This window comes from Bidens hawaiensis, unplaced genomic scaffold (assembly GCF_021521415.1).
Source record: "Bidens hawaiensis isolate Kalapana, Puna unplaced genomic scaffold, B.hawaiensis_p1.1 tig00026205_1, whole genome shotgun sequence".
NCBI lineage: Eukaryota > Viridiplantae > Streptophyta > Magnoliopsida > Asterales > Asteraceae > Bidens > Bidens hawaiensis.
This window is the reverse complement of record NW_027494217.1, coordinates 217,637-231,283: the sequence shown is the minus strand read 5'-3', so window position 1 is coordinate 231,283 and position 13,647 is coordinate 217,637. Positions and strand designations below refer to the sequence as shown.

The 13,647-nt window shown below is 34.1% G+C and overlaps 2 protein-coding genes and 1 pseudogene across 3 annotated transcripts; all 3 read right to left on the bottom strand.

Moving 5' to 3' along the window:
* Positions 1-202: 202 nt before the first annotated feature.
* On the bottom strand, positions 203-2,346 carry LOC143573104 (protein LIFEGUARD 2-like). Its single transcript, XM_077058073.1, has 4 exons — positions 2,034-2,346; positions 897-1,010; positions 546-703; positions 203-460 (listed from the first exon to the last, which is right to left on the bottom strand). The coding sequence occupies exons 1-4, from the start codon at positions 2,278-2,280 to the stop codon at positions 254-256; spliced, it is 726 nt and encodes a 241-aa protein (XP_076914188.1). The 5' UTR covers positions 2,281-2,346; the 3' UTR covers positions 203-253.
* A 1,597-nt stretch (positions 2,347-3,943) lies between these two features.
* On the bottom strand, positions 3,944-6,740 carry LOC143573103 (protein LIFEGUARD 2-like; annotated as a pseudogene). Its single transcript, XR_013142369.1, has 4 exons — positions 6,231-6,740; positions 5,118-5,231; positions 4,314-4,471; positions 3,944-4,232 (listed from the first exon to the last, which is right to left on the bottom strand). The product of XR_013142369.1 is annotated as a protein LIFEGUARD 2-like (transcript).
* Positions 6,741-8,033: 1,293 nt separating this feature from the next.
* Positions 8,034-11,992, bottom strand: LOC143573117 (protein LIFEGUARD 4-like). Its single transcript, XM_077058081.1, has 5 exons — positions 11,866-11,992; positions 10,134-10,250; positions 9,892-10,049; positions 8,873-9,022; positions 8,034-8,063 (listed from the first exon to the last, which is right to left on the bottom strand). Exons 1-5 carry the CDS (start codon positions 11,990-11,992, stop codon positions 8,034-8,036), a joined length of 582 nt encoding a protein of 193 aa, XP_076914196.1.
* Between the last annotated feature and the right edge of the window lie 1,655 nt (positions 11,993-13,647).

Here is a 13,647-nt window from a genome sequence, read left to right as displayed (position 1 = left end):
CTGCTGCATAATCTAAATTTAGAAATCTTTGTAATTATTTTCACAATGGACCAACCCAACTAGCAGCCCAGATTATCATTTTGGGTTCTGGTCATATCTTCCATTTAATGAAAAGAGCAAAATCAAAGATACCCATGATCACAGATTACTCCTTACTAATGATATACGTGTTAATATGTAGATAGCGAGCGTCTAACGTCTACTAACAAATCCCAAAAAAATGCACGAAAGTATTAACACATGTCAACGACAATCAGCTGTCAGCACCACCGAAGATGGTAAGCAACGCCAGGAAAAGATTGATGATATCAAGATACAAAGAAATCGCAGCCAAAATGTACTCATCGTATGTGTACCGTTTGATGAGATTATCAGTGTCGAAAACTATGTATCCACAGAAGATTAAGGCAGCCAAACACCCGTATATCATAACCGAAAACTTACCCATAGGAAATAATATGTGCAAAACAAATAACAATTAACGCGTAAATAAGGTGTAAATATAATTATATAAACTCCTGTAATGAGAAGAATGACCCGCAAACCTGAATGAAACCGAAGACGATAAGCATCATAAGTGCACCGAACAAGAACGGGCCCAAGAAATTGAAGTCATAGCCTTTCTTTGCAGCCCAAAATGTAAACAAAGTGAGACTCACAACCACCACTGCTGTCAAGATTGTTGCTTCCAGTATTACCTTACCTGTAATATTACAACAGTATAGTAATTTGTACTATTAATAGTTTCATTTCAATTAATTTTTATGCCTAGAAATTATTATTATTATTATTATTATTATTATTATTATTATTATCAATAGAATTTTGTTGTTGTTGTCATGAACTAATTCATTATATGATAAATGAAATTTGTCATATACAATAAACAGGATTACCTCGGCTGAAAGCGCATGACAAACCGACTGCAAAAGACAGAGAGATGGTGAAGATTCCTAGAAGCACATAGTTGATCGGATGACGCTGGTGACAGCAGAACAAAGGGATTAAGGCTGTAAAACAAAATAAATACATCAATTCAACGATAAATTTGAAGATATCAAACAAAATTACAACGAAAAAGTGCATAAACAAACATAAACGAGTTTAAAGAAACGGATGTAAACAGATGTTCATAATTATAAATGAACGAACAAGACAAATGCAGAAATTAGAACACAAAAATTGTGGAAATTTCATGATTACAGATGCTGCTGCACATCAATTCAACCAAAATTTGATGAAATCAAATAAAACTACAACCAAAAAGAACGTAAACTCATGAACACAAACGAGCAAAAATAAACGATTGTAATGAATATTCACAAACATAAATGAACGCCCCCGAACGAACACATCCAGAAATTAGAACATCAAAACACAAGCAATTTCACGATTACACATGTTGAACATCGTTTTACCCAAAATTTGTTGAATACAGACGAAATTACAACAAAAAAACATAAACAAGCATAAATAAACAAATGTTAACAAATGTTCACGAACATAAATGAACGCACGAGACACATGCAGAAATTAGAACACAAAAACTGTAGAAATTTCATGATTAATTGATTACAGATGCTGCTGCACATCAATTCAGGCACAATTCGATCAAATCAAACGAAATTACAACGAAAACGAAAGTAATCAAACTAAACTCCAACAAACGCGAACGTAATAAAACTAACGAAACTTTAACCAAAACTAACATAATCAAACGAAATTACACCGATATAAGAACGTAATCAAACGAACATAATCAAGCATAAATGAACGAACGTAAACTAATATTCACGAACATAATGAACTAACATAGAGTACACATGCAGATATTAGAACACATACACCCTAGCAAGTTCACAATTACAGATGTTACACATCATTTCAACTTAAATTTACCGAAAATCAACCGAAAGCGATTTCACTATAATAAAACGAAATTAATTCTCAAATAAACAACATAATATAACATAATATACATATAACTACACATACTGCACATAATATACGAAATTGATTCAATAACTACTTACTAACAAACGGCGTTAAGAGGATAACGATATAACAAGCCAATCCGCCGTTAGTAGTAGTGAAAAACGTGACGATCGGATGACGAAACGTGACGACAACAGCGCCAACTGCAACTGTCGGAAGCAACTGTACGGCAACAATGGAGTATACTTTCCGAACAAATGACCACCGCAGCTCCGGCGACTCCGTCATCGTCGGGTACAACGGTGCCGGAGTAGGTCCGGCTTCCACGTCGGATTTTGCGAACATTGTGATTAATAAGATGGTTGTGAAGTTAGGGTTTGTGATTGGTTGGTTGGTTGGTTATTATGAGAAGTTGTTAATGTTGATAGATGATGAATATATGTATGTGTGTATGTATATGTTGTGAGAAGGTGGTAATGGTGGTTTCGAAGAAGGTGGCTTTGGATTCCTTTTTATAATGTCACGCGTCGGATAGTGTCTGACGCGTGACGTCTCGTTTTGTAAATAGTAAAGTTGTTTCAATCATTTCATAATTATTATTGTTTATCTTTTTATTATAAATAAAAATAAAAGTATAAATGGAATCCGAAATGAACGAATGGAAGTTTAAATGAACAAATGGAAACCATAAAGAGAAAAAGATGACTAAAATGAGTGACTTCCCTCCTTGATCATCTCATGACTCCTTGATTGCCCCGTTAAATGAAAATAAAAGTTCACCGGTCATTGGTAGCCCTATTTAGTGAAAAAATAAGATTTGTTTTTCAAAAGAACAAATGGAAGCTCAAATGAACAAATGGAAAATTAAAAGTAAAAGTAGAGCAGAATGATTGACTCGCCTGCTTATTCATTTGACGAGTCCCTGGTAGTCCTGTTTAGTGAATACAAAAACCCGCCAGTCGCTGCTGGCCCAGTTTATTGAAAACAGAAATGATATTTTTCCAACGAACAAATGGAAGCCCAAGCGAACGCATGGAATTCACAAGTAAAAAGTAGAGTAGAGTAGAATGAGCGATTTGCTTCCTTATCCATCCCACGAGTCCCTGATTGCCTCGTTCAGTGAAACAAAAGCTCGATAGTCGATGCTCGTCTAGTTCAGTGAAAATATGTGTGTGTACGTATGTATATGTTATGAGAAGGTGGTAACCTCTCACTTTATTTAGTCTTGTTATCAAGAACTTAATGTTTAACATGTTTACTATCACAACCTCTCCCACTTTATTCAGTTTTGTCATCAAAAAACGAATGTTCAACGGGTTTTCTATTCTAACATCTCTCCTATATATCGCAACCTTTTATTTAGTTCTATCACATATCGTAACCTTTTATTTAGTGTGTTATCAAGAACCAACAAATGTTCAACGGTTTTTTCTATCCTAACCTCTACATATCGTAACCTTTTATTTAGTGTGTTATCAAGAACCAACAAATGTTCAACGGTTTTTTCTATCCTAACCTCTACATATCGTAACCTTTTATTTAGTGTGTTATCAAGAACCAACAAATGTTCAACGGTTTTTTCTATCCTAACCTCTACATATCGTAACCTTTTATTTAGTGTGTTATCAAGAACCAACAAATATTCAACGGGTTTTCTATCCTAACCTCTCTCCTATTTATCATAACCTTTTATTTTATTTAGTTGTGAAATCATAAACCCAATGCTTATATGTGGTTACTTTGGTTTGCATATTTTCCATGTCAATTTTCAACTACAAACAATGTTTAAAACTTTTTAAATATAAAACCACAAATATGACCATGTGGACATTAATCACTTGTATATTAAGTGCGGTTTGTTTAGCTGTACAATTTTCTCACTTTAGGTAATAACGTCTGGTGTATTTACTCCCATTAATGGTACCAAAAAATCAACTTGTTATCTATTTTGTAGTATACACATTTACCACACGATTCAAAGATCCCATTATTAGACAAAAGACCAAATGCAACCAATTTGTATTAAGTATACATAACACCTATTCACAAATTCATCAAAATGATACGTGCAAGTAATCCATCAAAACGATTCAACTATCCGCGGCTCTAAACACAGTAAGCAACGCCATGAAAAGATTGATGACGTCAAGATACAAAGCAACCGCAGCCCAAATGTACTCGTCGTACGTGTAGCGTTTGATCAGATTATCAGTGTCGTACACTATGTATCCGCAGAATATTATGGCAGCTAAACACCCGTAGATCATGACCAAAATTCTACCCAAAGGAAAGAATATCTGCGACAAAAAAAAAAACGTGACCGGTTTAGTGACTATTGAGTTTGATTAAAAGCGTACGAGGAGGAAGGTGACACGAACCTGAATGAGGGCGAAGATGAAAAGAACCATAATCGCACCGAACAAGAATGGACCCAAGAAATTGAAGTCATAACCTCTTTTCGCAGCCCAAAATGTGAACAAAGTGAGACTCACAACCACCACCGCGGTCAAAATAGCCGCTTCTAGTATCACCTTACCTGTAATATTATCCAACAATTGTCCAATTGAGCAATTTGTTCTATCAATCACATTCATTTCAATATATTAACGAACACAAAACATGAATTGATGGTACGGGCGTGGATTTCTAACTCAACACGAACCTAATAGAAACTCGTATGTTTGGGTTTAGCATAAACGGGTTAAAGAACCCGCAAACCAGTTATAGCTAAGTGGGTCAAGTTCAGGTCAACCTGACAGGTTTCGCAGGTTGACGTGTAACCCATTTGTTTTTAATTTTATTTTTTTAAAATGTGTGTTATCCAATAAATTAAAATTTGGTATTTTAAACCAATATTTAAAACTAAAAGAAATTGACAAAATAAAATATTTTGTAAGTAATATAGAATTGTCTTGTACATAAAATTGTACTTTTTTCCTATAAAAGTACATTTAAAGTAGTAAATTTTTACATATTACTATTTTAAATTTATAGGAAAAAAGTACAATTTTATATTAGACAATTATATTTAAAAAAATATAATAAAATGTTTTTTTGGCTTCACGTCTGACACGATTTTTTAGGTCGTGCTCATGTTCAGTCAAATATTCGGGTTCGTGTCAGGTTGGACCTTCCAACCCGCGAACACAACTTGTTTAACACCCGAAAGAGAGTTGGCTTACCGCTTGTGAAAGCGCATGTCAAACCGATTGCAAAGGCCAGAGTAACGGTGAAGATGCCAAGAAGCACATAATTGATAGGATGACGTTGGTGATAGTAATACAAGGGACATAAAGCTGTACAACAAAAACAACATCAATTCACCAAAGATGTAATGAAATCAAACACAATTACAACACCAAAACTTAGCAAATTTAATACACATTTTATTAATCCAGAATCTAGAATCTAGGGATGCACATTAAACCGAAAAAACATATCCAAAACAAAAATCGACCGGTTGTTTCAAAACTTTTATAATTACTTGAAACCGATAATAAAATAAGAGAATATAAAATTTTGTTACATTAGTCTAAAATGTAAAACCGAACCGAATATTAAGTTTGGTTCGGTACAAAAACTTGAAACCAAACCACCGATTTTTGTTTTTTTTAAGTATCAAATAAATGTAATAAAAACCTAAACAAATTTATATATTCTCTTATTTTTTTTGTTACTTTTTTTTCTACTTTTTAGGTAATTTATAGAAGTTTTATAAATGTGTAACACTAGAATATTTAATTTATCCCTATGTATAATATTAATAATCATTTATTTGCTAATTAAATAAATGCTTTGGTTTTAAATAATGTAATAAAAACCGAAACAAAATTTTGTTTTTTTTTCTACTATAAGTAATTTATAGAAGTTTAATAAATATGTAACACTAGAATATTTTTTTATCCCTATGTATAAAATTAATAATCATTTATTTGTTAATTAACTAAATGCTTTGGTTTTAAATAAATGTAATAATAAAAACCTAAACAAAATTTTATTTCCTATTTTTAAGTAATATATAAGAGTTTTATAAATTTATAAATATGTAACACTAAAATATTTATTTATCCAAATGTATAAAATTAATAATAATTTAATATAAATTAACAAACAAAATGCTTAGCCCAAATTTATTACAGGCCAAACGTTTTCTTTTAAGTCAAATTGCAACACCATAAAAACCGAAACAAACTGTTTCCAAAATTCAGAAACCGAATTTTTGGTTTTTGTTCAGTTTAAGCCCAAAACCGACTCAAACCAAACTGAAACAAAACAAAACTGATTCCATAACTTACTAATAAACGGTGCGATGATGAGAATAATATAACACGCCAATCCACCGCTAGTAGTCGTCATAAACGTGACAATAGGATGATACGAGACAACAATAGCGCCCACCGCAACCGTTAGAAGCAGTTGGACGGCAACAATAGAGTAAATCTTTCAAATAAATGACCACCGGAGTTCGGGAGACTCCAACATCATCGGGTACAACGTTCGGGTTGGACCCGACTCCAAGTCAGTCTTCCCGAACTGCGGTTGGTTCCACATGGTTATGAAATATGTTATGGTTACAAAATTTTGGTAAGGATGAACAATGAACAAGAAGGTGTGACAGAAGAATATGTTCGGAACTTGGTTATGAAGAAATAAGATGCTCGGTTGGATTTATATAAGTGATTATTATTATTAGTGGTTTTTTTATAATTTTATATTTGGAGGTATTGAGAATGTTCGTGAGGTGTCTTGACGTATAGGTTTAGTTACATGACACGTGTTGGAATATTAGCTGTTAATGTGTCTAGATTTCTCTCGCTGACTCGAGTTTATTTATGAACCGGTTTGAATCCGGTTTTATGAAAACGGTTTTGTAACTGAATATGAATATATGATTTGTGAAATTTACTTGAAACCCTGTAAGAACTTGAATTCGAAAATACCGGAAAAACCGAAATCCGAATCTTAAATGAGTCGTTTATCGATCCACTTTTTATAGAAAAAAAAACTGAAGAAAAACCTCAACATTTATTAATTTTTTTATAGACGTGCTTTGTTTAAAAAAAACGAGTTGTTCCACAAATGCAAACCGGACCACGCCACACCACACCGTTCTAGACCTATCATGTGATAGGTAAATCAGCCTCATTCTACGGCAAGGTGTTTAGTGCTTAGGATCGGTTTTGAACCCACAACTTCTAGGTTATTGTTCCAAGTCTACGTCCCGCCCATTTAACCAACTAAACTATAAGGTGAGAACTTTATAGACGTTTGGGTTTGTAGTATTTGTTTTTCGTAATATTAAGATTTGGATTATAGTTTGAGTTTTGAACATTATAATATTATATCGTATTGTCAAATGATGTTTGAATTTTGATGATATTCTTTTTGTTGTATGATGAATATTAATGATATTCTTTTAGTAGCATGATGAATATTAATGATATTTTTGTGAAAACATTTTTTTTTTGCCTTTTTATATTTAAATCTAAAAATACAACAACCCAATCTTCTCTACATCTAAAACTTCATCCTCGTAATTTTAGAGATGGAGAATAGCCGATATTATTCTTGAATGTATGCATTTAGAATCTATTGTCGAGCTATCCACGTACTTGATTGTCTATCTCCTGTACCGCAACTCGTTGCTTGTTCTTCCACTAGCACCAACGATTCGCGTAAAGATAAAACTGGTTTAGGCGAAGAAGATGAAACCACGGGGAAGATACAATCCAATGCATCCTTCAACCATATACTTCATACAATCCTTCAACCCGATTCCATTGCCAACATCTTTCAAGATAACATTAACTCTCGTGCACTTTATCTTGAACAAATAATTCTCAATATCCAAACTCGACTATTTTCTTCATTTTGCGAGTTCAGTTGATTACTCTTTGTGGTTCATTCTCTTCGGGAGCTCTATATATAGATATCGGTTTAATCTTATTGGTATCGACTTAGATAATAGATTGTTGAAAGGATATATATATATATATATATATATATATCTTTGTTAGACTTCGCACTTATATTAAATCATCATACATATTATAAAACATTGTCACATATCAAGATCCAGGCATATGAATTTACAGAAATTACACAAGAAACCGTTGTATATCAACCACCTAAACAAAACATGAAAAAAAATGTTTATAACACCCTATGCCAAGTCTTTTACTAAATGTCATAGTCTATCCATATAGCCGGATGCCCTTGCCAACATCTTTCAAGATAACCGTAACCTTTGTGCGGTTTATCTTGAACTTTTCCAATATCCGACTAAACAATTTTCGCAACACCTCTACTTATTGTCAAAGCCCAAAAATTCCTCTCCGATCAATTGTCCAATGTCGATATATGCTCCAGTTACAAGTCATAGCTTATTAGACTATCACTATTAGTCTATCACAATCTTTTTATCTTTTCAACCAAATTGGAATGTAAGCGGGCAAAAAACCGCGCCGCCACCCCCATTTTGAATGACAAAACCAACCATTTGAGTGAACTAAATAATATCAATTTTATAAAACATGTGTGTCAAACCAACCATTTGAGTGAACTACGCCATAACGAACCAAACCCGTCAAACCAACATAAAGATCTCAAACATAGTTCAAACCTAGGCCCGACCGGCTCTTAGGATTCTAATGGGTTGATTCCTGTTTCAGGGTCTTATTTCATTATCTAAAAATATATATATAAATATATATTCCATATGCAACAAATTAGTATAGATAACATCTTAGATAATTATATATACTGTCATGACTCATAATCCAAATAGCTTAAAAAGTTGATACCAGCCCAAAACTCCTACTTTGGACCTTTAAATAATAAAACTTATATATATATTTTCATATGGTGATTTACTGATTTAAGCTTTTGGCAGCAGCAGCGAAGCGCATAAGCAAGCCAATGAATAGTTTGATGATACCGTAATACACAACCACACGGCGTAGGCGTTCTTGTCATATGTGTAGAGCTTGATCAGAAAATCAGTTTTGTAGGCTAGGCATGCACAGAAGATTATAGCAGGGAAACACCCGTATATCATGACCGAAATTTTACCCAGCGGAAAGAATATCTGAAAAACAAATAAAATTTAACACATAAGCATCGTAATTTATGGGTTGGCGCACACGAACACAACCCATTTAGCCCCGCAAATTTCTTCATATTAACACTCTAAAATTACAAATTTAGAACCAAAAAAAACAATTATGTTTAAACAAGGTGTGTAAACGAGTTAAGCTGTTCGTTAATGGCTACTCGAGATTGACTTATCGAGCAAAGCTTACACAAGTTCAAGACGAAAAATCAGTTTGTTTTATATGCGAGCCCGAGCTCGAGTTTCACTATTTAAACTCAGACTGGCTCACGAGCTTAAAAGTAGCATGTTATTTTTATATATTTAAAATATATGTCTACAATAATTATTATATTAACAAATACACTTATTGACCTTGAGCTGGCTAAAAAGCATAAACTAGCCTATTACTTATATATGTTTATGCAATAACTACATTTTAACATATAGAATATAAACATATGATAAAAATCACTATATAATATACATTATGCTATATATAAAAACTATAGTTATAAATTATAAATATGTATAAAAATAATTACAAATGGAATAAAATTATGTTATATATAATAATCGAGCAGAGTTCGAGCTCTTGGAAGTTACATGAGCCAAGCTCGTTCTTGGCTCGTTACACCCCTAGTTTAAACTATAAAACATGATACTATGGAGCTCGTTTTATTTAAAAAATGTTGGCATAAACTATCTCATGGGTTCAAATTATGACATTAAAATATTTTATTATTTTTAAAAATAAATGGGTTAAAGTGTTGGCCGACACGAACATAACCAATTTAGCTAAACACGTTTGAGGGTTTGACCCAAAACTGACTCAAAACTGTTTAGACTAACTTAAACACGCGAACCTGAATGAGGCCGAAGATGAGAATCACCATCATGGAACCGAGCAAGAACGGGCCGAAGAAAGTGTAGTGATAACCTCTCTTGGCAGCCCAAAATGTGAATAAAGTGAGACTCACAGCCATCACTATTGACAATATACCAGCTTCCAGTATCACATTACCTGTAAAAATTAATCCCCTAAGAATTCAACAACTTTCTTTTAAGATTTTGAAATTAAACATGAATTGATGGAGAGTAGGACTACCCGTAGCGAGATCAGCGCATGCTAAGCCGTCTACAAATGGTAAAGAGATGCCGGAGATCACTAGAAGCACATAGTTAACAGGATGACAATGCCAATAATAAAACACCAAGCACAAGGCTGTACAAAGTACAAACACATCAATTTAATAAAGATATGATCCAACCAAACTAACTAATGATACAAATTTATAAAATTATAGCGAATTGATGATAATATATTTATGAAATAATTGTTAGGCAGTGATTATTACTATCATCAATTCACATAATCAAGTTGGGGTGCAAACGAGCCTAGCCGCCCATGGTCTACTTGAGATCAGATCGAAAAGAAAAGGTTAAAATGAGCCGAGTAGTTTCGGAGTTTGAGCTCGAGCCTTAAAAAAGCTCGTTTAGTTATCAAGCCTTGTAAATATGAGAAGCTCGTTTAGGCTAGTTAAGTCTTAACGAGTTTTGTGCATTTTTAAGGTCTGTCTCTTTTGACTTCTATAAGAATAATTTTCACAATGCATTACGGATGTGCACGGTTCGGTTTGGGTCGAATCTGGGCTAAAATCGAACCAAAACCGAAACTTTGGTTTTCGAACTTTAAAACCGTTTCACTTTTTATTTTGGTTTGGTTTTGGTTTTTTTTTTCAGTTTTGCCATTTGTACTTGAAATTTTTAAGTCGAAAAAATTTCATTTGGCCAAAAAATATACTTATGGGCTAAAATATTTTGAGTTGCGTATTTGTTAAATTTACATAATTTTCTTAAATAAAAACCAAAACCGTTTTTACAAAAACATAAAACAAACCGTAGGTTTTTGTTTATGATCAGTTTTTCAGTTTCATGCACACCGAGCAGAAATAAGTAGGGCTGTCACTTTTACCCATAACCCGAAACCCAACCCGAGAAAAAACATACCCGAACCCGAACTAACCCGACCCGTAAAACCCGAACTCGAGAAAAGACTAACCCGAACCCGAACCGAAGTAATTCAGGTTGGTTCTCGGGTTTGGTTTATAAGTTTTCGGGTCAACCCGAATAACCTGAATAAACCTTTAGTTTTGAAATTAAATATATTTTTAGGTATAATAGGCTTAGTCTTAGCCACTAATGTTACTAGAATCTAGTCTTAATCGATTGTTGTCATTACAACTATTATAGATCGATTGTTTATTGTTAATGTATGTTTTCCGTTTATTACTAATAGCAACCGTAATCGAACAACCAAATCAAGCTCGATTGAAGACGATTATAGTTCGAGTTAGCTTTACTCTTCTTTTGGATTGTTTTATCAAGTTATGTTGGTTTATTATTTGATTATTTGCTTACGAGCAAAGAATAATATGTTGTTTATATTTAGCATTTTTGTTTATTAATTTTTTTTGTTTTTTGTTTTGTTTTCAAGGATACTTGAAACCTGATTAACCCAACCCGAACCCGAAGAACACCCCTAGAAATAAGTATGGGTGCAAACGAGCCAAGATCGGATGATCGGATCGATAAAAAGCTATAAAAATGACTAAAAACATATATAAATTAGGCTCGTTTAAGCTTTTTCCAAAACTTATAAAAGTAACAAAAACATATATAAACTAGTTAATAAAAATAACAAACAATCTGAGCTCCAAGCACATACTGATTAGTGGAGTGCACCCAAGAAGTAGAAAATAAGCGACTCCGCCTCTGGTACTCAACAAGGAAGTGACAATATTCGGATCACGACACCAAAAGCAACGGTGAGAAGTAACTGTATGGTGATGATGGAATAAACGACCACCAGATCAGCTCTGGCTCAAACATCTTCGGGTACAACGCTTGAGTAATTGGTCCGGTCTCCATGTCAGTGTTCGCAACCGCCGGTTGGTTCTTCATCATGATGAAATTGATATCATAATAATGGTGGTTTTCTATTGTAAGGTAAGCATGAGTTTTTGGCAAGGCAACTAAAAACAGCATGTGATGTATATGCATTATAACATGTATGACTGTAGAGTTAAACTAATACTATTAGGTTCATATCATTTCATGCTGTCCTGTCGTTGGTAAAGTACTAAAAGTCTTTAATGAAAAAGTATACTCGTTTTTGAGTGGGAAGTTAGAGTATCACATGACAGTATTTTTGAGTTTTTTTACATTATTAAGTTACTCCATCACATATGAGGGACCATTTTCAAAATTCTTTTATATAATAATATTCACATGTCCTCTTCTTCTTCACCATCACTTTCACAATTCTTCACAAACAAATTTCATTTCAACATATTATATTATTATTCATCTTAATTTTATGTTGGGCACGTTCTAGCTCACTACGAAGCTCACATAAAAGAGATTGCAAAGTTGACACAAATATTAATCTCTCATCAGTTTCCTGATCTTACTGAAACCCTCAAAATCTAACTTAAATTACTTTTTTTCTGTCATGCACACCAACTGTTTGACCTTTTGCCTCAACCAAACTTCTTGATTTTTCACTCTTGTTCTTTCTATTTTTCTTTTTGGTGCTTAAGGGGGTATTTTGAGTTGGAGTTCTACCAATTTTGCTTTGTTTTGGAGTTTTACCTTCCTCCTCCTATGCCTTAGCGGTTGTTGTGGGGTGCTAGATGGGGGGTGAGCAACCCGTAGTTGCTCCCCTCCTTCGAGTGTGAGGGGTTTGGTCTTTGATTCTTGCTCTAACTCATCTCAAGTCGGGGTCTTTAGGGGTCCGGTGTCTTTTGTGATTTGTTTGTTTTCTATTCTCGTGTATACATGGCTACCATAAAAAGAATTCGAAACGTAACTACAGGAGGGCTTGGTCCTAGCTCCACTTACGGTTTAAGGCCATGCCCCTTTAAGCATTTCCACGAGTGTAAGGATGGTAGACCTGGGTCCTCGGGGTTTTTCCGCCTACTTGAGCACATGCAAAGTACCCATTTCAAAACGGATACTCGGAAGAACCTTTTAAAAGACGCTATCTCTAAGGATTTGGACCTTTTATAGATGTTGGGAAAGCCCTTCGGGCGGGGGATAAATGGTTATGTGGGAGGTGCATGACGTTGCATGCCCTTAGCAGGGGGTGCAAGCATGCTGATGGTGTCTATTCTTTTTCTGTGGATTCTGGAGATGCTGGAGAATTCATCGTTGGGATCCAGAAACCTAATCGTGTGTCTGTGGATAGGGACCCAGGTCCATCTGTAGGAGTGGTTGGGATGTATCCCTTTTGGAACGGGTTTTCTCCCTTCCCATTCAAACTGTTAAGAGCATCCCCCCAAGTTGTCGTTTGGCGTTTGCTCAGACTTTGGCATGCGCTTTACGCAAGATAGTGGATTCACCAGGCTCGATTGAGAATTGGGTCAAATTACTATTGTAACATCCTAAAATTTATAATGTTGAATAAAGAAAGTTACGTTTAGTGATTTCGCGTTATTAATTAATTAATATCGAGTAAAGAACGGATCATGGATTTAGATTAATTGAGATGAGTTAAATAAGAATGGGCTCTAGGTCCATGGGCTTTAAGGGATATAAATATCCCCTAAACCAACCTAAAA